Source organism: Sus scrofa, chromosome 2, assembly GCF_000003025.6.
Source record: "Sus scrofa isolate TJ Tabasco breed Duroc chromosome 2, Sscrofa11.1, whole genome shotgun sequence".
NCBI classification, from domain to species: Eukaryota; Metazoa; Chordata; class Mammalia; order Artiodactyla; family Suidae; genus Sus; species Sus scrofa.
In genome coordinates this window covers 24,602,749-24,628,713 of record NC_010444.4, presented here as the reverse complement: position 1 = coordinate 24,628,713, position 25,965 = coordinate 24,602,749, and the positions used below count along the sequence as shown (strand labels likewise).

At 39.8% G+C, this 25,965-nt stretch overlaps 1 protein-coding gene across 3 annotated transcripts; it reads right to left on the bottom strand.

The window, feature by feature from the left end:
• TRAF6 (TNF receptor associated factor 6) lies at positions 451–25,965 on the bottom strand. 3 transcript variants are annotated; one of them, XM_005652801.2, is made up of 7 exons: positions 25,702–25,965; positions 20,018–20,338; positions 15,233–15,383; positions 14,333–14,491; positions 12,079–12,150; positions 8,672–8,749; positions 451–7,073 (listed from the first exon to the last, which is right to left on the bottom strand). In XM_005652801.2, the coding sequence occupies exons 2-7, from the start codon at positions 20,314–20,316 to the stop codon at positions 6,207–6,209; spliced, it is 1,626 nt and encodes a 541-aa protein (XP_005652858.1). In that variant the 5' UTR covers positions 20,317–20,338; positions 25,702–25,965; the 3' UTR covers positions 451–6,206.

Sequence of the window (25,965 nt, the reverse complement as noted above, 5' to 3'; positions counted from 1 at the left end):
TAGGGGTTGACCCTTTGAAAGCTTATTAAAAATGATTTTAACTGCCCCACAAGAGACAGCCATTACTTCAAAACTTATCCATGGAGCATCTGAACGCTAAGGAGGGGCGGGGAGAACACAGCGCAGAAACTGGTGAGAACTAAGGCTTCTCATTTACCTGTTTCACAATAAGTTCAACCAGTTGTCTGGTTTCACACTCTCACTAGTTTCTTTCCCCTTGGGCCTAATTTTGTTTTGCGAAATGCAGTCTTTCAGGCTCTGGGGCAGAAACCACAGCCTAAACCAAGGACTAGAATGAATCCTCATTTATTATTTCCTGAAAGGGCAGAACATTAATTTCATTTCAAGTGAAAATTAGTGCCTATGATTTTTTCCTCCCTATTAGTGAGTTACAGAGTCTCCAAAATAGAAAAAAGACAAAAATTAAAGCAGTCTTACTAAAAAACAGTTGAAATATCCGTATTTCATTTTATTTAGAGTACTTGTGGGGTAAAGATACTGGTGTAATGTAGAGGCTAAGAAAGTATCAACAACCAACAGGAGGGGTAGGCATGTCAGTCTGGCATGTGTTTTCTTCTAAGTTAATATTCAACGAGGTGCCAATCAGGGAACACGGTTTGGATCATATCCTTGCAACCAAGATGTGGTCTAAGGTTAAAAACTCATGCCTTTGAGAGATAAACGTGAACCTACATTCATCACACGGGTTTAGAAACAAGGCACCTGATCGACTACATGGAGCACAGAGACCCTGTTTAGCCCTTGGTTGACCCTGCAATTCAACTGTATGGACCTGACGGAGACAGCCCATGGCTGAGCTGGCAGAAGCAGGGCTGTTCCATGCTGTGCGTGGTGGGGGTCGGGGAGCAGGGCAGGGTGTGTGGCAGTTAAGTCAGGATGGCTTCCCCACCCTTTCACACAGCCTGTTCTTAAACTGAACATTGATTTTCAGTCTTTGTAGGATAAATGTCTACCTCCTTCCCCTTTTCATTCACCCCTTCACAAAACACAGTATTTCAGAGTCCAGATGGGTTAGGAAAACCACTCACAAATTCTGTGGCACTAGTAAGCTTTAAGCAACAGCAAATTTTTTGTCTTTTTAGGGCCGCACCGTGGCATAGATCCCAGGCTGGGGATCAAATCAGAGCCACAGCTGCGAACCTATGCCACAGTCACAGCAACGCAGGGTCTGAGCCGTCTGTGACCTACACCACAACGCTGGATTCTAAACCCACCGAACGAGGTCAGGGACCAAACCTGCATCCTCACGGATATTATGTCAGGTTCTTAACCTACCGAGCTGCAACAGGAACTCAACAGCAAGCTTTTTGCTAAGATGCTTTGACCACTGCCTGTGCTTTAATTTTTCAGAAGTCAGAGTTCATTCCATAGCTTGTCATGCAGTTAGACATAAAGTATATATATTCTTTAAATAAAGTGTCTTTCTTAAAAGACCTAAGCACTAATAAACGCTACCCATTACTTAATAATATCAAATTTCAAATTCTAGTCCTAACTTTACAAATAGATAAATGGACGCAAAGAGAAGTGATCTGCCAATGGTCAGTCGGGAATAAAGTCTACATCTCCTAGCTCCTAACTGAGTGGTTTACACACTAAATTACCCTGCCTCTTCAAGTCCTCTGGGAACATAATCCTGGAACCTTGTTTATGCAAAATGGGCCCAAAATTACATTCTCACCAGAGAAATTAATTGGATAATTTATCAAGTGTGAAAATAACATTAGAATATTTTGCACAACTGATCAAAGACTTTCAAATAATTCTATTATAAAAAAAAAATCCCTTCAGGCAAAATACATTAAGACTGAAATTCAGCGTGACAGAGTTTAAAACTAGCTTAAAGTAAGGACCACAATTTCAGCTATAATGCAAACATCACAGGTTTCCCCAGAGTTTAAGACTACTTGTTTAAAGCTGTTCAATTATCTTAGCAGTGTGATTTTTAAAGAGAAACCAAAGCTGATGAAGTTTCTTTAAAGTAGTATATACTTTCTTAAAAACAACAAGGTCCTACTGTATAACACAGGGAACTATATTTGATATCCTACAATAGACCATAATGGAAAAGGATATGAATAAGAATATATGCATATGTATAACTGAATCACCTTGCTGTACAGCAGAAATCAATACAACATTGTAAATCAACTACACTTCAATAAAACTTTTAAAAAGCAGTCTCTCTTAAATAAGGCAAATGTAACAAAATGTTATTTATAAGATTCTAGGTAGTGGATGGTCACCATATAATTCTTTCAACAATTCTGCATGTTTGAAAATTTTCACAGTAAAGTGCTAGGGGGAAAAAGCAAAAAGAAAATGTATTCCTTACCACCTAAAACTTACATGATAATAACCTGCCAAAAAGTGGTGTGCTACAACCAGTATTTTCACTAAATGTGCATTAATAGTATTTGAGTGTGCGCCAGGCATTGGGCTAAGTCTGGGGTTTCAGTGCGGACAGACCTTGCCCCTGCTGCCCAGAGCTGGGTTCTCTTCAGGGCTAGAGTGGAACAACTCCTTTCTGCAGACTCAAAGATAGCAACTGTGAAGCTAAGTACAGCTTATCACATGCACTTGGCAATTTTTTAAAGAAAGCATTTCAAAGGAAAAACACAAATAACTATTTATTGTCCCTTTTTCGTTTCCTTAAGGCACTGCACTCTTTAGGGTCTATGCAAATAGGCATCACAAAAAAACCCTGATGGTATTTCACTTAAAGCAATGAGAATTTAACAGGCAAAACAGGAAAAGAGCAGCAGTAACTGAATAAAGGAAAAGTATTTTAAAGCCTTAAGTTAGAAAACTCTAATAATTAAAAATGTTTTCTAATTGCATGCATAATTCATAAACATGCTTAGTTTACCTAAGATATATGGTATAAAAACAGTAATGGAGGACAATTTTATACCTGCCACAAAAATTAACTGCCAAAGACCATCCAACATTTCTGCTACGGTCCATCATTGGGGGCAAAAAATCACTTTTCATTCTATTTTACCTTTTCCTATTCTATTTTTTCTCCCTCCAATAAAAGTTGAATCATTTTGTCATATACCCAGAAACTGTCATTACTGCAATAAACAAAGGATAATAAAAACTACCAACCTACCAATCAACATCCTGACTTGTTCTCCAATAGCAAAGGGGTATGATCTGCAGCAAGTTCCATACAACTTTGGGTTGGACACCTCTGGGAAAAGAGGAAACAATTTCCTTTTAATTTAGCAATGTCCTAAGAAAAATGTTAAAAGGTAAACAAAATATAAACCTGCAGCCCCCAAACTTGTGAGCCAACTGGGTGAAACCAGCATGTTTCAGAGTGGGGCAGGAGGCTTGAAGAGTGTAAGGAAGAGACCCACTTTCCAGCTAAGACCTGAGTCTGAGTTGAAGTCAACAGAAGTTCCTATCTGCAAAGACAGTTTGACCATTACTTTTATTCCACCATATTCACAATGAACAACCAATATAAAATAAGTGGCAGGTTTAATACAAATATTGGGGGTAAAAAGACTGCTTGTTCAAATTAAGAGGAGACCCTAAATTGACAATAGATTGAAGTAAGGCACTATGTCAGCAAAAAAATAAGTTAAAACAATTTTTCTACTGTACACTTTTGTAAATATTGTCAACATTTTGCTGGTTAGAATTTCATTTGAAAACAGAATTTTATGGTTCCTGTGCACATAAGAAACATTTAATCCAACTCCTTTATTTTATAGATGGGAAAACTGAAGCTAGGAAAAGTTGAAGTGGAGCAAAAAACTCTTTTGGTTTGGATTAAGGCTCCTGAGTTAGTAGAAAAAAAAAAAAAAAACCGAAGCAGGAAATGACTCACCTCAGTACCTAATGTACAGCCATGTCTTTAACAGAAATTTGACCAGGAAGCTTGTAAATATTATTTCCTTCTTTGCTAGGATTGAATATTTTGCGGCAACATTTTTCTCTGAGAAAAGGACATGTTTTCTTCAGGCTCTTTTTTTTTTTTTTGGCTGCACCTGTGGCATGTGGAAGTTCCCGGGCCAGGGATCAAACCTGAGCCACACCAGTGACAAGGCCGAATCCTTAGCCACTAGACCACCAGGGAACTCATACAGGCCTTTTATATGCAGTAAGAATAATCGCTGTTTTTTACCTAGAACTCAATAATTGTCTACTTATTGGAAAACAGCCACAGAAACAGCAGCGGTGCCGGCTCCCCCACCCAGAGGGCTGTGCCGAGTGATTGTCAGGAGCCGGCTGGAGAGCTCAGGAGCCATGGAACACAAACTACCAGCAGGCAAACTGTGGACTAGTGATGGGCAGGGGCCACGGTGGTGGCAGTGGGAACAGGATCTCTGTATGACTTTTCTTCACTTTATAACATAAACCCACCAGAGCAGGAGCCTCCGTGTGGGGTGGGAGGGAGGGAAGAGAGAAGAGTAAAGGGACACCTGCTCGGTCTGCCTGAACTGAAACCATTCTCCGCAATCTCTTGGTTTCCTCTTGAAATGAAGGCTGAGCCTGAACACTGGTCAGGGGGCTGATCTGGCCTCTCTGGAGGTGCAGACAGCTTCAAACAGTCTTGTGTAAACGGCATGCTGTGTGGGTCCTCTCAGGAGCCAACACCAGTGTGGGACTCCCTTAATACCTAGACTTCAGCATCATCTTTAAAACCTACAGGCTGTAATGAACATGTAATGGTGCACACACAAAAATCTCTCCCTATTAGGAACATTTAGCTACTTTATCACATTCTACATGATCCTCCTCTGGTAAGAACTGTTGGACCAAAGCCACTCACTCCAGCAAAGTCCTGATATAACCACTGGGGCTTCCAACCCTGGTTTGGTGGCCTCTCACATACACCGACAATCTCCCAAGCAATAAAAAACTCTGCTTTTGGGAAAGCAACTTTCTTCCATTTAACTGAACTAAACCAGAAGGTGTTCAAAAGCGCTGAAAATTTCTGGCTCAAATAGCTTCTTTGTCACCATCCATGAGCTGCCGTATCGGTGGACGAGTTGGGTCACTTTTATTTTTCATGTTGGTGATTATGCTTGTGCATCTCCCTGTCCTGTTAGCTTTAAGCAACAGAGAGAACATACCAAGGCTCAGGAATTCACTCTGCCGGGAATAGACAAAAACGGATTCAGAGCATAACACCCAGCAGCTGGTTTCCACATGGTTGTCAGAGTTCTGAACTCTGGAGAAGATGCTACATTGTAGCCTCAAGGAAATAAGTATCAAAGGTAGAAACACTTACACAAGAATTATGCAACAGACAACACATTCACACTGAATAAGTAAGGTTATGTTTAGGGTTTAAACTAGTCCCTAAATATCCTTAAGAACACCCTGGGGGGAAAAACAGGGTGAATGAGAACTTAAGCTTTCCAAGGATTACAGTTCAAATCCTCTGAAATCAATTGGAAGTCAAATAAAATGAGAACTCAACTCAAGAGAGTAATCATTCTTCCTGCTGGCACCAGCACAAGGCGGTAGTGATTCTCAACTTGAAATACACTGCATCTAATACTATAAAAATACGTGGAATTTTAAGGGATGTCCATTATTATTAAAAGGTCTGAGCTTCACTACTCCGACCCTAGGTTTAATAACACCCCCTGGAGCAAAAGCCCAGGAAAGTACAACAAAGAGGTATCCTATTGGACAAACAGCTGCTGCGGTATGCCACAGGCACTTCGGGTATGACAGTTTTGAAAAAGCACGGGACATGTAGATTCCAAAGAAAAAAATCACTTTGGGGTATTTTTAACAGGAAAGTAGTAAGCGACCTCTCCAATCACATTCACTGAGGGGTACTGCATCTTTCCCACTGCTTTTTTTGTTTGCATATTACTGTAGAGTACAGGGCAAGTAAAGGCACAGTTTTTTCCAGATGAGGGTTGTTTGTTTGCTTTTGTGTTGTAGGGCCGCACCTGCGGCACATGGAAGTTCCCAGGCTAGGGGTTGAATCGGAGCTACGGCTGTTGGCCTACAGCACAGCCACAGCAACTTGGGATCCAAGCCGCATCTGCAACCTACACCACAGCTCACAGCAACACAGGATCCTTAACCCACTGAGAGGCCAGGGATCAAACCTGAGTCCTCATGGTTACTAGTTGGGTTTGCTACCACTGAGCCACAACAGGAACTCCCAGATAAGTTTTTGTTTTTTTTTTAAAAACAAGGCGGGGATGCTATGTCCCCGAGTCCGTACTTCGTGGCTGAAAACCCTCCCTCCGAAGACTACCCATGTCGAAGCGGGTGGAGACCTCACAGCGTACTAATAGAGTGTCATCCTTGATGAAGGTTCTTTGTCTTAGGGCGTCCAGATGCATAAAAGTCACATAGCCAAAACCTTTGGGGTTCCGTGGGATTGTGGGTCTCTGGAAGGCAAGCAGCTCTGGTTTGGCATCCATTATCTCTTCATGGTTTTGCCTGATAGGCGCTTCAGACTGGTCGAGGATTGTAAGGCGTATCGTTCCCTGGAAGGGCCAAGGGAGGTGGCTGTCATACTCTCCTTGCATGGTGTGGACAAAGAGGGATATGTAGTTGGCACAGCGCTGTGCCGTGGGCAGCTGCAGGTGCAGACGCATGCACAGTTTGTAGCCAGGTTTGCCTGTGTAGAATCCAGGACTGTGAATGACAACAGGTTTCTCCTCCTCTTGAGATTTCAAGTGCATCCCAAAGTTGCCAATCTTCCAGATGTAAATCCCATTGCACTGCTGTGCCTCTATTTCTGCAACTTTGTCCTCAAGGCTTCGAATAGTTCGTTTGAGCTCACTTACGTACATGCTCTGAGTTTCCATTTTCGCAGTTAGCTCCCGGATTTGATGGTCCTGTCTTACAAGGCGACCTTCTAACTGCTGAATGGTTTCCTGGAAATTCTGGTCTGAGCAACAGCCAGAGGAAATCCGAGACAAAGGGGAAGAATCATAGGGAAGCATATCACGCTGAGGTACAGGAGCTACTGCGAGGCTTAAACCCTGAAGAGCCTGGGCCATCATTCTCATGTGCGACTGGGTATTCTCTTGCAGGTGGCGTGCCAAGTGATTCCTCTGCATCTACAAATCAAGCACAGGCCTGAGGTTAGGAAGAGACATATGAGGACTAGGAAAGGGACCTGGCCATGTGAAATAAAAGGTTTTTAACTGATGTCATCACTGCCCTCAATCCCCCACAACCTTCTTTGTCTTCATCAGATTCTCAATCCAGAGGTGGCCTCACCTCTTAATTCCCTGAAAAACCGAGGCTATCTGCTGAATATTCCAGGTGTCACTCAGATAAACCTCTCTCCCACCTGTCAAAGTATCAGGATCTACGCCCATCCTTCTCTTCTCATTCAGAACTGACTCTCCTCTGGTCTCGGAGCGATGCTTCCTGTAGCTCTAACTGGCACCCACCCCGTTCCAACACCTCAGAGGTTTTGCTTAGCTACCCCCTGTCTCTTTTACTGTTAAACATCCCCCCTAATTCTTTCCCTCAGTATATAACTATTAAACTCTTATAAAAAAAGGCAAACCTCGGAGTTCCCGTTGTGGAAACGAATCTGACTAGGAACCATGAGGTTGCGGGTTCTGGCCTCTCTCAGTGGGTTAAGGATCCAGCATTGCCATGAGCTGTGCTGTAGGTCGCAGACGTGGCTCCGATCTGGCGTTGCTGTGGCTCTGGAGTAGGCTGGCAGCTATAGCTCCAATTCGGCCCCTAGCCTGGGAACCTCCATATGCTGCTGGTGCGGCCCTAAAAGGACAAAACAAAAACAAACAAACAAACAAAAAAGGCAAACCTCTATACTGATCTTTTATCTCCCTCGAGCTAATACTATTTTCCTCCCTCTTCCTTTTATAACCAAAAGTAGTCCGTCTACAATGACCCCAAACCCTCATTTATTTTTATAAATCTATTGCAAAATGGAATCTTTCCTGTCTTCAGCATCTTCCAAAGTCATCAATATTTTAATTTTGATATGAAAAAATATTCATGACATAATTTTTTATCGTAAGAGTAATTTTTGTATATTATAGAAAATATAGATGATCAGAAAGAAAATGAGTTGCTTTATTTCACCTAACACCATTAACATATTGATACATTTCCTTTAAGTCTTTCTGTATGCTCACAAACAATACAGAATTTTCCCACAGTGTAGTCATACTATATACTATTTGCTCATTTTATTTTTTAAATTATTAAATGTATACTTACTGTAAAAAAAAAATTAGAAATTAAAAAAGCACAGTGGAAAAGCGAAAGTGTTACTGCACTCGCGGCACTCTCCAGAAAGAGAGATTTACACGAACAGTCTCTCTCAGACATTTGACACTGATCACTAGGTCTTGAAACTAATTTTGGAGATTGCAATACCTTCCTTCTCCTTGCTTATTTCACCAACTTCTAAGACTGTTCACTCAGGGTTCCTTTCCTGGTCTATTTCTTTTCCCCGTGCACATTTACTCATGTGAGCCCAATCACACCCTCCATTATTATCACAAACAACTTCCCCAAACCAATACTCTTGAGTCCCAGTTTCTCTTTGGAGCTTAAGACCACATATACACTGCATGTCAGCCATCTCCCATCACAACTGTATCCTCCGCTACACTATATAGTTCAATTTTCTTGATCTATAGTCAAGAATTAAAAGGAAAAAAAGGAACCTTACCTTTTCATGGCAGCCAAAAGTACTGAATGTGCATGGAACTGGGGCTGTAGGACAGTCCAGGTCATAATGATTGGGCATCTGAAAACCAAAAAGAAAAAAAGGTTGAAAAATGTTTTTCCCTGCATATCATAATCTTGTTGGACAAGATCACACTTGAAATGAAGAATTACATTTCCTCTAAATAAAATTATATACTGCCTATGGCTATAGTTCTAACAGAAACATGTTAGTTAGTCCACAAAGATTAAAATGATACTTATTTCCAAAAGTCACAGAGCAAGGTAATGTTATCATCTCATACTATGCCCCCAAATCACTCAAAATTCATTTCAAGGAAATGAATTTATTCCTACTGCCAAGAAACTGGCACCCTCTAGTGGTATTTTAAAGAAAAAGCACCTTCCCATGTCAACCGTGACTGTAAACTCAACTAGCACCCTACACTGTGGTCCAGGCTACTCAACAGGGGCCAGTAAACTGTATACATTAGAGCCACTGATTACATCCAATACTTCCCTCTTGACCACTTGTCATAAATCTTATTTTTTTTTTTTTTTGTTAACCTGGGCACGCTCTGACTACAATGGGGCAACTCAAAGGATACTTTAAGCACTTAAAAGGGTTAAGAAAGTTTCAGCCTTTGATTCTGGGACTCTGAAAATTATTGTTTAAGGTAAGATCCATTATGAAGAATCATGTTCTTTGAAAGTGGTACTAAATTACCTTTAGGAAATTAGTTTAGCTATAATCATAGATACTTCAAACAGAAACAACATCAGAAACTATTTAATCCAATCCTTTATTTCTCATAATCTAGAATAATGGTCAGGACAATTTTTTGTAAAGGGTCATAACAGTAAATATTCTCAGCCTTATAAGCTCCATAGTCTCTGTCCTAAGTACTCAACTCTACCATTATGGTACAAAACCAGCCATATACAACATACAGACACATGGGCATGGCTCTGTTCAAATAAAACTTATTTGCAAAAGTAGGCAGCAGCCAGATTTGGATGGTGGGCGGGTTTGCTGATCACTGCTTGAGAATGTCAACTTCCTTCCCAGAGATCAGTGGGCAAGTTAGTGGCACAGTGAGGATCAAAATCTAGGTTTTCTGACTCTTCACTAGGGTTTTTTCCTACATTAAGTTCTACTTTTGCTGAGTTTTAGATGTGCTACATGGTTTCCTTTAAATACTAAAACAGAACAAAAAGAAAAACCAGGGAGGTGAGACTTCATAAGCAAAAACAAGTTTAACACCTTCAAATTAAGGCTTTGTTGGAAAAAAAAAAAACTAAAGGACTCTGTCAACAGATGAATGGAAAAGTTTAGTCGAGTGACAGGTTTTGCTTGTTCCCATTTAGTAAAGTAATCAATTATGATCTCTGGGTTTGCAGATTTCATGGGTACATAAATATTTAGTGACTAATATTCATATTTTGTGGGTAACTCTCCAAATGTCAGAAGATAACAATCAGATGGAATTTTCCTTTCTCTTATTAACAAAAAAAATGAATAGTTTTCTATTATAACTCCTACTTCTGATTATGTCCCATCAGTGGTCTATAGACAGCTGAGCAGAGGGGCTACAGATTCTGGAAATTTCAAAATCTCCAATATGTCTCAGAGGTCATGGTTGCAAATAATGTTCTGCTATTGAATAGATCTGCTTTCTTTTATTTCATTCATTTCTCTCTTACTGTCTCAACTGGTTTTTGGATACCTAAAATCCTTATTTCACAGTGTAGAAAAATGTATTTCTTATGAAGTTTTTTTTTTTTTTTTTTTTTTTTTTTTTTTTTTGTCTTTTTAGGGCTGCACCCATGGCATAGGGAGGTTCCCAGGCTAGGGGTCTAATTGGAACAGCAGCCTATACCACAGCCACAGCAATGCAGGATCCGAGATGCATCTGCAATGTACACCACAGCTCATGGCAACATCAGATCCTTAGCCCACTGAGTGAGGCCAGAGTTTGAAACTGCGTCCTCATGGATGCTAGTCAGATTCATTTCTGCTGAGCCATGATGGGAACTCCTTATGAAGATTTTTTTTTGTTCTTTAAATGAACATTTTAAATTATTTTTATCTTATAATTACTAGGCTTGTTTGGAACTTTTATGAATATACATAAACATAGGTATTATGTTAATGACAAGAATTTTAGGCACTTAGAGCTGAGTATTTTGTTCTTTCTGAAAGTATATTATTTGAAAAAATTCATATTTAAAAAACTGAAATATAGTGGATTTACAATATTGTGTTGGGTTCACGTATAAAATAGTTATACATGTTTATATTTTCTATATTATACTCCATTATAGGTTACTATAGATATTGAATATAGCTCTCTATGTTATACAATAAATCCTTGTTGCTTATCTATTTTATGTTTAGTAGTTTGTATCTGTTAATCCCACACTCCTAATTTATCCTTTCCCACCTCCCCTTCTCACTTGGTAACCCTAAATTTGTTTCCTATGCCTGTGAGTCTACTTGTTTTGTGTGTACATTCATTTGCATTATTTTTAGATTCCACACACAAGTGGTAACCTATGACATCTGTCTTTGACTTAGTTCACTCAGGATATTCTCAAGGTCCATCTATGTTGCTGTAAATGGCAGTATTTCATTCTTTTTTATGGCTGAGTAATAGTCTATTGTTTACATATACCCTTCTTTTTTTTTTTGTCTTTTGTCTACTTAGGGCCACACTCACGGCATATGGATGTTCCCAGGGTAGGGTCTAATCAGAGCTACAGCTGCCGACCTATGCCACAGCCACAGCCACGCCAGACCCAAGCTGCATCTGTGACCTACACCACAGCTCATGGCAATGCTGAATTCTTGACCCGCTGAGTGAGGCCAGGGATAGAATCCGAAACCTCATCGTTCCTAGTTGGATTCATTTCTAATGCGCCATGATGGGAACTCCTACCCTATCTTCTTATATCAATCGTCTGTTGATGGGTATCTGGGTTGTTTCTAAGCCTTGGCTATTGTAAATAATGCTGCTGTCAACATTGGGGTACACGTATCTTTTTGAATTAGAGTTTTCATCTTTCAGGATATATTTCCCAGGAGTGGGATTGCTGGATCATATGGTAGTTATACTTTTAGTTTTTTAAGAAAACTTCATACTATTTTCCAGAGTGGCTGCATCAATTGACATTTTCATCCGCAGTGGTGGAGGTTCCCTCTTCCCCAAAATTTGTAGACTTTCTGATGATAGCTATTCTGACTGGTGTGATGCGATAACCTCATTGTGGCTTTGCTTTGCATTTAAAATTAATATAATTTTAATTCTTCTTCAATCTATGTTCATTTTACCTTATTTTTTAAATTTTTCAATTAAAAACCCAATTCACTTCTTTATAGAAATATTGATTTATGAAAGGGAATCATTATACCTGTTCTCTGATGAGCACCGTATTGCAATATTCACAGATGACATTTGCCAAAGGACAGTTCTGGTCATGAATCTAAATTTTATTAGGGAAACATAAGAAAAATGTGAGAAAACCTGAAAAGGTAAAAACAACCAATTTTTTAAAAAGTAATTTTTTCACTATGAATTAAGCACATTGATGTGTGTAACACAAAAACGTGAGAATAATCTATAAAAGTTATTTTCTCTCCCTTTGCCAGTGTAGTAATGAGATTCATCTCACCCTCCAAGTCTTTATTTTTTATTTTATTTTTTTTGCTTTTCAGGGCCACAACCAGTAGCATATGGAGATTCCTAGGCTAGGGGTCCAATCGAAGCTACAGTTGCTGGCCACACCACGGCCACAGCAATGCAGGATCCGAGCCATGTCTGCAACCTACACCACAGCTCACAGCAATGCCAGATCCTTAACCAACTGAGCGAGGCAACATCACGGTTCCTAGTTGGATTCGTTTCCGCTGTGCCATGATGGGAACTCCCACCCTCCAAGTCTTTAAAGGAATATGGCAGTACACAAAAGAGACTCTTTTATTTATTTATTTACTTATTTATTTTTGTCTCTTTTTGGAGCTGCACCCGCAGCATATGGAAGTTCCCAGGTTAGGGGTTGAATCGGAGCTGTAGCTGCTAGCCTACACCACAGTCACAGCAACACAAGATCCCAGCCATGTCTGTGACCTACACCACAGCTCATGGCAACACTGGGTCCTTAACCCACTGAGTGAGGCCAGGGAGTGAACCTGTCTCCTCACGGATAATAGTGGGTTTGTTACTGCTGAGCCATGACGGGAACTCCAAAAGAGACTCTCTTAAATCCGTTTTTTAACATAAGGCAGAGCATCTGTGACTATTTGGGGCATCATTTACCAATACTGTAATTCTCCCAAGACATCCTATCACAAATTTCCAGCAGGAGCATGATGATTTAATTAAAACTCTCATCAGGAGGGTTAAAGAACAGAAGCATGATTACAGCAGGAGGTCTTGGTACCCAGGTTCTCAAGGCCCCAGAAAGGTGAGCCTTTTCTAGAATATAATCAATTTAAGAAATGATAAACCTTTCTGGTTAGATCCATGTAATTTACTGAAGTTTAGGAAGGCACCAATTTACTCTAATTATGCCTCAGACTTCTCTTCATATTTTAGTACGTTAGCTGACTTTTTAAAAAAAATACTTCATCAACCTTAATGAATATAATATGCTTTATCTCATAAGAAAGTAGGGGAAATTACAAAAATGAATTTATAAGAAAGTTTAAGTAAGTATCTTAATAATTATAAAAGAAGATGGATTGTGTGTATGGTATTGATGGGATCTATGATCTCACTGCTTTGTCACTGACAATATTAATATAAAATTACTTACTCTCTCTACATCTCAGTTTCTAAATGGAAAAAATATTCTGGAGTTCCCGTTGTGGCGCAGTGGTTAACGAATCTGACTAGGAACCATGAGGTTGCGGGTTCGGTCCCTGCCCTTGCTCAGTGGGTTAAGGATCCAGCGTTGCCGTGAGCTGTGGTGTAGGTTGCAGACGCGGCCTGGATCCTGCGTTGCTGTGGCTTGGCGTAGGCCGAGTCTACAGCTCCGATTCGACCCCTAGCCTGGGAACCTCCATATGCGCGGGAGCAGCCCAAGAAATAGCAAAAAGACAAAAAAAAAAAAAAAAAGAAAATATTCTATCATGATGCTGTCAAGTGCCATGAAGTTTCTTTTAAAAAATAAAACATTTTAAAGTATAACACATGTACAAAAAAGTGAATTCCTTATGTGTATAGCTCAATGAATTATCACCAAAGGAACACATTTTGTGGGATTTAATTTAATCTCCACAAAAGTTTTAACAATTCATTCTCTATGTTAAAGAGAAAACTATAAGTCTTGTACAGCAATTATTTTACTTGTCTTTCTCTATTCTGAGATTGGTCATTAAAATATCACATAGGAAAGTAGATGAGCATACCTTTTCTAGAAGGTTTTGTTACTTGTAAATCTACTATAGTGGGAAGTAGTATAAATAATACTATCTAAGAAAGAGATGCAAATGTAAACCCTACCCTCAATGACTAAAATGGATTATTGAACTTATTTTCTTAAAAATCAATCCTCTCACAACTGGTAATACAGACTCAGAACTAGATAAACATACTGCTAACCCTCTCTGATATACATTAAAAAAAAAAAATAGTGCAATCAACAAATCCAAGTTAGTACATGCCTCTTTATCTTCAAATGCCATAGATACAGCACAGTTTACACAAGAAACCTGTCTCCTCGGACACTCCTTGAGAATGTGAATATTAAGTTGGCATTTTTGGAAGGGACGTTGGCACTGGGGACAATTCATAAGAGCAAATTCACAATGTGCTTGATGATCCTATGGTGAAAAAAATAATCAATTAATATTTGTCAATCCTTAAGAAATCTCCTAAATATAATCTCTTCTAAAAATACACTGTTCTTTTCTATACAATTAGCTACTGAACCTACACACCACAAAACTACAATATGAAGGCCTCAATGGATTTTTTAAAATAATGGTTGTGAATTGAAAATTTATACAGATGATGTGACTTCTCAAGTTCATGACCCAATTAGGGAAAAGAGATGGAAAGAAGTCAGATTTTCCAATTACCAATTTAGCACTATGTCAAAAAGGCCACTCCTTCAAAGGAGCTAGGTAAAGGGGGCAAGTTACAAATATATTTAAATGTTTAATTTCAAATGGAGTATGATGAGGGTGCTAAGATGATGGCTATATGGGACTCATGCTTATTTCAAAATGAGAAAAATGATATTATGGGATTAAAAATGTGACACTTGTATTTAAAATACTCTTCAGCTTTACTGCAGATAATGGTCACCCCCAAAACTTGAAGAATACTAATTTCTTTTTTATTATCATGGGGCAAAGCCAGAGTAAATGGAGTAAGAAATTCCTGGTTCCTATTATATTGTTGTTAATTATATAAACAATAAAAGGGTTGGTATGAATTCAGCAAGAATTTACTAACCAGTCACTATACGCTAGGCACTGGCAATACCCAGACACAGCAAAGAACCTATTCTCTAGAACTTCCTTGCATCTATGCTAATGGTTAGAGAATAACTTCAATACCTCAAGATGCCTCAGTTCCATCTTGTGCAAACAACCTACATTTGGACACTTCACCGTCAGAGAAAGAATCTCTCGTTTTGCAAAATTGTCAGGGAATAGTTGATTTTCTAGCAGTATTTCATTGTCAACTGGACATTTGTGACCTGCATCCCTAAAAAGAAATAGATTTAAACAAACATTCACATTAGAAAATATAAACAACTTTAATTTACCACATATAAATTCTCCACTTATTATTTCCTATAGAAAATAAATTAACTAATTATATTGTAAATATCAAGAAGACAGCTTCTTTTATAAAATGGATACCACTAGCACCATATTGATTACCTTCAAAAACTGAGGGATTTTAGATTGTGGGATAGATTCCAACCAAAAAAAGAGAAAAATTAATTAAATAAAATTGTATTTTGATGGGCATAAACGGAAGTGAAAGTTAAAGGTGGGAATTCTGGCAGTCTAGCAGGCCCCTGTTCTGTCAGCACAGAACATTCTACTGAGATGTAACTAAATATAAGCTGCTCACAATATACTAAGAACATGTCTATAGTTATTAGTCATAAGTAAAAATAAACCAATTAGCAGAAGCCCTGCTAGGCTACATTTTGAGGTTTACTCTGAACAGTCATCTACACTGGCTCATGGGCAACAAAAGGCCTCCTTTTCTCTTGGGTATGATACAGCCAGGTTAAATGATCTCTAAGTCTTGCTTCCCAATGGTTTATTCCATCTTATAATGGGAAAAACTATCCCCAGGAAACTCAGGTGTCTGTCATTCCCTTGTAACTTTTTGGAATGCTTCAATCTTCACTCACAAAATGTGGCAGGTCAGGTAGGCCACCAAGCATCAATCACTCAAACACTGGCTGTGCACCTCCTGTGTGTAAAGCAACAGTGGCAGTTCTTGTGGCAGGTAAAGGTGCTGAAAAATGGGGCCTGCTGTTAAATACTTTAGAACTCAAAGAGATGAGTGATGGAGTCAACCTTTACGGGGCCTCTCTCAGACTGCGTGATGTTATTATTACACTGTCAAATATTTTTGAGAAGCAGAGACATAAACAAATTTATTAAAATACATCCCCTAAACCTAACTGATGGATGTTTAAAAGAAAATAAGAAGAACCTTACAAAGTAAACGGGTAACCATTATGCACAGCATCAGCAATCACTCCAAAAGAAAACGGAATTGGATTGAGATGCCTTTTGATTCTCTGAATGACTACAACTGATGAGAAATTTCCGAGCCGTTCCTTTGAGAACATTAAAGTTGAAGTAAGTGGTCATTTCTAGCTTAGAGGGAGATAGGAAAAAAAAGCCTCAGACTTCCTTTTGTGGGTTTTACTTCCTTTCAGACCACTGTTCCACTACTTTCATAAGTATCTTGCTATTAAAAACTGCGAAAGATTAGCCACCTCCCTGGGCATGAAATACTACACACCTCCACCTATAGGAAAATCAACAATCCATAATACCGTTCTATTTCTACCTAAATATAAATAAAAATCATTATAAACAGGGAAAAAAGTGAGCCTTCAACACTGCTCTTATGTATACTCTAAACTGGGGGTCTCAACTGGACCACCTTAGCCCCCAGGGGACATCTGGCAATGTCTGGAGAAACTCTGAGCCTCATGACTAGAGAACTGGTGAGCAGAGGCCAGGGATGCTGTTACTGATCCTACAACATACATGACATTCTCCCACAACAAAGAAATAGTATGGAGGTTGAGAAAACCAATCCTAAACAGATACTGGCAATGCACCACTGGGTAACATGTTTTTCCCCAAAAAAAGACACGTGCTCCCTTGCAATTTAAATTAAGCCGACTCCCAAGTATGGATGTAGTAAACAAATTCAAATTTTATAGGAAAGTTTCTCTAGACTGAAAAAAAAAAAAAAAGACTCAAAGTTAGAAATGAGAGGAGATATTACAACTGATACCACAGATACAAAGGATGACAAGAGACTACTACGGCAATTATATATCAACAGATTTGACAACCTGGAAGAAACATTAATTCCCAGAAACATACAACCTACCAAGACTAAATCATAAAGAGACAGAAAATCTGAACAGACTACATTACCGTAAGGAGACTCAATCAGTAATCAAAAACCTCCCAATAAACAAAAATGTCCTGGTTATTTGACGGCTTCACTGGTTAATTATATCAAACATTTAAAGAAGAATTAATACCAATCCTCAAACTCTTTCAAAAAATACAAGAGGAAGGAACATTTCCAAACTCATTTTGAGGCCAACAATACCCTAATACCAAGCCCCAGATAAGGATACCACAAGAAAAAACACGTTAATTTAAAAGTTAAAAGAGAAAAACTTAAGAGTGAATAGCTAGCTAACCCACTAAAGATGATTTTACCAATACAACTAGATACTAAATCATTAAAGACTATAAAATTCCACTTCTTTTTATTCTGTACAGAGCTTCTTAGTCACCGAAAAATATTCCCATCTACTTCTGAATTATGGTAAACTGTATCTATTTCTTAGGAGATCAATTTGAATAATCTGTAGAAACGCCCCATATACTTTTTTTTTTAATTGGAGTATAGTTGATTTACAATGTTGTGTCAGGTTCAGGTGTATAGCAAAGTGATGTGGTTACATTATATATATACATATATATATATATTTTTTTCAGATTCTTTTCCCTTGTAAGTTATTATAAAATATTCAGTATAGTTCCCTCTGCTATGCAGTAGGTCCCTATTGGTTATTCATATGTTAATTTTTCTTTCCTCCCACCTTCCCCTTTGGAAACCATAAATTTGTTTTCTATGTAGTTCTATTTCTGTTCATATGCATCCTCTTTTTTTTAAATTCCACATATAAGTGATATCATAATAATTGTCTTTCTCTGTTTGACTTACTTTGCTTAGTATGATAATCTCTAGGTCTGTCCATGTTGCTGCAAATGGCATTATTTCATTCCTTTTTATGGCTGAGTAATATTCCACTGTATATATATGCATCACATCTTTTTATCCATTCATCTGCCGAATCTGAATCATTTGTGGAAATCCCATATACTTTCATTCAGTTAAAGCAATCATGATTAACTGAGCACCTACTATGCATCAGGTGCTGATCTCACCACTTAGGAAAATATCAAGAAATGAAAGAGATCTCAATTCCTGCTCTCAAGGAACTTATCTTCCAGGTGGACAAGGAACAATAAACACACAAGTTATCTGTATTTTTAAAGATGAAAAATGCTAAATTAGAAAAGTAGGCAAGGAGGTTGGGAGTGTGGGGAGAGCTGGGGAAGGCACGCTATGGTATACATAAGGTAGCCAGGGTACCTATGAAAAGATGAGATCTGAACCACACTGGAGGGAGTAAAGGGCCTGACTAAGCAGTAACCTGAAGTAAGACTGTTCCATGCAGAGAGAACAGCTAAAGCCAACTCCCCAAGGCAAGAGCATGCTTAACATGCTTCAAGAACATGCTTCAAGAACATCAAACGTGAACTGGCAGAAGGGAGGAAGGCCTAATGGAAGATCAAAATATCTATGGACCTATCACATAGGGCCTTACAAGGACTTTGGCTTTTACTCCCAGATGACCTGCTGCAATGTTCTGAGCAGAGATGATATCATCTTACTCATTTTACCAAGTTCATTCTGGCTGCTCTATAAAAGCCTGGAAGAAGGCAAAAGAAGAAGTAGGGAGGCCTGTGAGAAAGCTGATGGTAGAGTTCCCACTGTGGCTCAGCGGAAATGAATCTGACTAGTATCCATGAGGATGTGGGTTTGATCCCTGGTCGCACTCAGTGGGTCGGAGATCCGGTGCTGACGTGAGCTGTGGTGTAGGTCACAGATGCAGCTCGGATCCAGAGTTGCTTCGGCTGTGGTGTAGACCAGAAGCTGCAGCTCCAATTTGACCTCTAGCCTAGGAACTTCCATATGCTGAGGGTGCTGCCCTAAAAAGAAAAAAAAAAAAAAAAAAAAAACTGATGGTGATTCAAAGCAGGGTGGTAGCAATGGAGGCAGTGAGAAGGGATGAATTTTGAATTCATTATGAAGACAGAGCCATCAATCAATACCTTCTTTTTTTTTTTTTTTTTTGTCTTTTTTGCTATTTCTTGGGCCACTCCCGTGGCATATGGAGGTTCCCAGGCTAGGGGTCAAATCAGAGCTGTAGCCGCTAGCCTACGCCAGAGCCACAGCAACGTGGGATCCGAGCCGCGTCTGCAGCCTACACCACAGCTCACGCAATGCCGGATCGTTAACCCACTGAGCAAGGGCAGGGACCGAACCCGCAACCTCATGGTTCCTAGTCAGATTCATTAACCACTGCGCCATAATGGGAACTCCAACCCATACCTTCTCAAAAGATACTGGTAATTTTATAGTTGTCCATAGACATCAGGCAGCAGACAAAAATTAATGTGGCTAAAAAGAGAATAATGATTTCTTACAGAGTCAGCATTCTGCTATGGTTGAGATTATTATATTCTAGTAGCATTATCATTTAAGGTACATTATTTCATATTATTTTCTTCAAGCTTAGAAACACACCCTAGTCTGTAATACAATGGCTTAAAGTAGAAGTAGCTCCTTATTGTTTATTATCTGAGGGTCAGAGGAGATAGTAATGACCTTTCACACTACAGTATAAATTGGAATAAGAACATAAATTTCTCAGTGTTCTGCCTAGTGTTCTTTTTCCGAAGTAGGTTTTTATGGATAAGACTACATGACAGATGATGTTCTCTGAATTTGGCTGTTACAGGACATGGTTCCTTCTAATGCTCACATACCTTATTGACTTGATGATGCAGGCTTTGCAGAACCTATGACCACAGGGGGTCTGCACTGCTTCCCGTAACGCCATCAAGCAGATGGGGCACTCATATTTGCTTTCCAGGGGTGGGTCAAACTCCACATCATATCCCTGGATCTCTTCCATAAAAGAGCTGGAGAGATTCCCTGTGCTGGCAGTTCCACTCACACCGTCATCTTTCGCTGCAGCACCACAGGAGCTGGCAGCCATGGCAGCACAGCAGTCGCTCTCAGACTGGCTGGATCCACAGCTGTTTTCACAATGTAGCAGACTCATAGTAACGTGATTGTCAATTGTTCTAAAGAAACAGCAAGAAAGTAAATGTCTTTACATACATACACACATACTATAGTTAGCTATGCAGGCCACCTTTTCACCGATAATACATTAGCTGTGTTCATATTATTTACAGAAAACTTTCAAAGTTTTTTGATCTTTGCTGCATGACTAACTATTTTATAAATTAAGGAGTTTATGATCTAGGAGAAAGATGGAATATAAGGTTAAAAGAAGAACAGTACTTCAGTTGCAATACTTAGCTATAGCATAATTATCTGTTTAAATGCCTGTTTCCTATGACTGGAGTTTCAAGAATAACCCTCAGTCTCAGCATGAGACCTCTCATATAACAGGTGTTCATTAAGTACCTGCTGAAGAACTTGACTACTCTGCTAAGGTTCCTTCAAGTATCCTAAACTGAAGAGAATAGTGTGACCAGCAGGCAGTGTAAGGAAGAGCGATGTACAAGGGATCAGATGATCATGAGAAACTATTAGATAGTTGATTGTGAGCAACTTAACCATTTGGATCTCAGCTTCTTCTCCTAGACCTAAAATTCTATTGTGTACAGCTGACCCTTGAATAACGAAGGTGGTGGGGCACTGACCCCATGCATTGGAAAGTCTGAGTTGGCTCTCTGTTCCCAAGGATCCACATCTGTGGACTCAACAACCACGGATCTCATAGTACATCAGTATTTACTGAAAAAAATCTGCATATAAGTTTGACCTGTGCAGTTCAAATCTGTGTGGTTCAAGGTGTCAACTGCACCTCCAAATGTTCAGGGTGGCAATTTCTATTATGAAGAACGGAATTGAAAAAGTATATTTGTATGTCCTTGTGCCTCCAGTCAAGTGACTATGTTTCATTATTAATGATTGGAAAAAATAAGTGAGGTTTTGTTTGCCTATGGAAAGCTATTGCTTTCACAGGTAGGTGGGATGATTTCAAATTCTAAACCATTAGGAAATGTACAAGTGAGAAGCTAAGGTCTAAAAACAATTCACAAGAGTTCCCGTCGTGGTGCAGCAGAAACAAATCTGACTAGGAACCATGAGGTTGTGGGTTTGATCCCTGGCCTCACTCAGCGAGCAGGTCAAGGATCCGGCGTTGCTGTGAGTTTTGGTGTAGGTCACACACGTGGCTCAGATCCTGCGTTGCTGTGGCTGTGGTGTAGGCCGGCAGCTGTAGCTCTGGTTGGACCCCTAGCCTGGGAACCTCCATATGCCGAGAGTGTGGCTCTAAAAAAAAAAGCAAAATAAAATAAAATAAAAGCAATTCACAGCCTATGTAACAAGGTCTCTGCTGTAGATAATAACACCTAAGGAAAATTACCAGTATGTGTAAGATACACAGTTGAAAACAAAAAAAAAAATTAGAAATACAGTTGACTGCTGAACAAACATGGGGGCACTATCCCCCTCCATGTAGTCAAAAATACACATACAACTTTACAGTCTGCCCTGAGTCTGTGGCTCTATATGTGTGGACTCAACCAACCTGCGATGACGCAGTGCTGCAATATTTTTTGAAAAAGTCCATGTATAAGTGGACTCATGCAATTCAAACCCGTGTTGTTTGGTCGTCAACGACAGATCTAGAAACAGAATATGGGCCTCCAGCCAATATGATAGATGATGTATCCCCCTGCCTGCCTCATTTTTACATAGAAAATCCCTGCCGCCATCATGCCAAACAGTGGGTTAAGACAGTAATCCTCTTTTTACCACTACAGACACCTTTTTCTTCTTCTCAAAAAGATTTTGAGTACATCTGATGAGCCCCTACAAAAGATGAGGCTCTGTTTTGGCTGGAGAGGCAGTACCATGAAGTGGTGAGGAGCTTAGGTGCTGGAATCAAATGATCTGGGTTTAACTTTTCTCCATCATTTGGTATACGATCTGGGCAAATTACATAACCTTTCTGTGCTTCAGTCTCCTCATCTGTAAAGGGGGATAACAAAAGAATCTACCTCAGAATTACTGAGAGGATTAACTGTGTTAATATGTGCAAAGCACTTAAAGCTGTGCCTGGAAGTAAAAATGAGTTGTTATTATGTATTGCTCTATAGCGTTGTGTTATTAGGTTGGGCTGACAGAATTCCAAAGTATCAGTAAAGACTGGTGTTTTGTTTTACTTTTTCAGTTCCAACACAATGTTTTTGAAAAGTTAAAAAAAAAACTGTTTGCAAAGCACTGTTACAGCTAATGCAGATTCCTAGGGAAGACTCAGTACAAGTTGATAAGGAAGGGATGGCAAGATAACAGCAAACAGAACTAGTCACTTCACCTGTCCTCCAGGATGGGGTACAAGACCCCTGTCATACCCTCCAAATCTGAGGACAGATGACACTGTGCTATACAAGGACTTAGATCCTTTGTTATTTTTCTTGCCATATATATTTTTGTGTTCAATTACTAGCTCAGATAAATTCCTCAGAAGTTGATTAGGTCAAAAAGTATGTAATGGTTTTGAAATTCAAAAAGTATTTTAATGGTTTCTGATAGATGATGCTGGTAATTAAATATGATATGTTTTGATATTCAGTATCACAGGCTTTCTAACTCCCACTCCCAGAAGCAGAGTAAGTACGAGAGAACACAATTTATATACCTTTGACAATTCCAGGTATATTTATCTTTTGAAACTTTAACCATTTTATTTTTTAAAGTAAAATCACTTTTGAGAAATTAACATCTGTTTGGTTATACAGCATATATCAAAGTGCTAGCCAGGAGACAAAAGCAAAAGAAACTGAGCTAAGTCTACCTTTAATGCCCAAATGCATAGTTAAAATTCAGTTTATTGGATAGTCTATATCCTGCCATCTTGCAGTCCAGTTCGAAAGACTTGAAGGTCTTTAAAGAGAACTTTACAGCAAATGTTACTAAGAAAATCTGTCCAATCAGTTACAATTCCTTAAAAGGAATTCCACTGCAGGAATACAGTGTTAAAACATGAAAGTGAACACTCTTAAAAATCTAGATCCATTACTTTTCATGCTTTAAGAAGTAATACAAAAGCTTTATATCTTCCAAATAACATTTTTAGGTAGTCACTCTCTTTGTCCCATGGAACTAACTATATAGCAAAGGGAAAATTAAGCCTTTTAAAGCAGTATTTTAAGTACCATTCAGTATTTTTAGGTTTATCCTTCTTTTTGGCAAGTTAAAACATTTTCCCCCTTTACTCTTAAGGGTTGTGATGACTTAACGTGAAAATCACTTTCCTAGTTTAACTACAATGAATGACTATGTTTTAATTAACATCAAGAAGTAACTGAGAAGTGCTTAGAGTCAGCTATAGAAGTGACTAGAAGATGGTCTGGTAACCATACAGAAAATATTATGCTCATTAGGATTTTTTTTTTAACCTCATATGCTCACATGGTGCCTTAGGCAACCATTTCATGAGATGCTACAGAGGCAGGCTTGGCTTTACATAAGTGAAAATAAATAAAGAGTTAACAGACAGACTTACTTGCAAATGAAGGTTTCTTAGGCCTCTTTTCTACTCTGTCAGAATTTAAGTGGCTTTCTACATGAATTAATAGAAGGGATGGAACAAAGTTCAAACGGTTCCTTATCTTGTAGGTTAAGAGCTTCATGACTGTAATTCCCTTTTCACAATTGTGAGTCTAGTTCAGTAGGCACTGCCTTAATTAGATATTGTGGATGTAACCACTGCCAAATTATTCTGACTGCAAAATGAACACTGAAAATAGCTGTTTAATAAATCATGGTTTAAATCCACCCATGAATATCTGGTATATATTATAATCCAAGGAGCATACTGTTAAATATCTTGGGGGAGGGGGAGTAGGGTAATGCACAAAAATGTGTTCCTCTAAGATCAGTAGATGCTAATGAGAGTAGCATTCCAAGCTAAAGAAATCAGTAAGTTGGAGTTCTCCCATGGACTAGCAGCTAATGATCCAATCTGGAGTTGTTACTGCTGTGGCCAAGAGTGAGATCCCTAGCTTGGGAATTTCTGCATGCCATAAACACAGAAAAAAAAAATCAATAAGTTATTCTCTGAATGGATCAATTTTAAGGAAATTCATTCTTGCTAAACATGTAACTCATTATAAAATAAGAGTGTAATACAAAACACTAAGAAATCACCTTAATTTGCTGCTAGCTTAGAAACAAGAACTACTTAGCGACTCTTTAAAACCTATTTTAAAATTACAAAGACCTGCAAAAGTGCTGCAGTGGCCAAGAGGTGCTGCGAAACAGTCAACACCATGTCTCCTCCAGGAGACAAACATTTGAACAACTTCTTTCAAAATCGAAGTGGCCAAAAATTTATCAGCATACACATACCCAAATTTGTCAGAGAAAAGACCTCGGGTTACAATTCTGAAATAGTGTGATGTATGTAAGGCATGCAAGCTGAAAACTCTGATCATCACATGGGCCACAAGCGCCTGAGACACATTCCTTCCTTGGGTCACAAGAGGCCACAGCGTCCTCACCCCACCCCTAACCTCAAAATCTGGAAAAGCCCCTTCTGCCTTCCCTAATAATCACAGGTAAAGGGATTAAAATCCCAGTGGCCAGGTTCATGAGGCCAACACTCAGAATTTCTTGTCAAGTTTTTCTTGTTTCTATGCCTGTGTAGCAAGACATTTAGGAATTTACTCTCCCGAGAAACAAGAGAAAACACGCAAATTCTATACATTCAGGCTGCTAAAACTTGTAGGTGCTTTCTGTTCACATTCAATACAGTCCTAACTCTCAGCTGGAGTTCCCCTGAAGCCAAATACTAGGAAGCTGTATCAAACCAAAGTCTGGAACAATCGCTAGAACTACCGAGTGCAGGGGAGGGGGAGGAAACCCTCGTGTCAGCTGAACCTTAAAAGAAAAAAAAATTGCTGCCTGGGACGTCTATCCAGTTCAACAGGGAACCCCAAAAATAGCTTTCCCATGACAATGACAGACCGAGTAGGTGGGAACTTAAAAGGGATTTTTTTTTTTTTTTTTTTTTTTTTTTAAGCTGGTAACATCCAAGCGACGGGAAAATCCAGGAGGCAATTTCCTTTTCTGGGAAGGGGGCTGTGCGGGGTTGGGGGAGGTAGGGCCGAGAAAACTGGCGCGAGATTCCAGCTTGCGGGATGGAAAGCGGTGGGGGGGGGGCACGGACCGGGGGAGAGGAGGAGAGGGGACAGGGGTTGGCGTCCCCAATCTGTGGGAAACTGGGGGAAAGGGGGCTGCGTCTCCAACCCGTGGAAGCGAGGAGACGCGGGCGGCGCCCCCAAACTGTGGAAAGCGAAGGGATAGGGCTGCGCCCCCAACCCATGAGAAACCAGAAGGGAGGAGATGTCCCTAGCCCGTGCGAAGGGAGGCCGCTACCGCCGGGAGACGTCCGAGGGGGACTCACCCCTCCGGTCTGCTGGGCCGCCGACTCCACCCGGCCGCACGGCCCCGCTCAGCCAAGGTGCCAGGAGAGGACGGTCACCTTGCTCCGAGCCAAGCCGGCAGGATGCCAATCTCTTGAGCGTAAAGCCGCCGCCGCCGCCGCCGCCGCTGAGTTCCCTCGTCCGCCCGGAGACCGAGCCCCAGCAGTGGACGTTCCCACTTCCGCCTTTTCTGCTTGCCCCAGGGAGCGAGGGGCGGGGAGCTGGCCGGGGAGGAGACAGAGCGG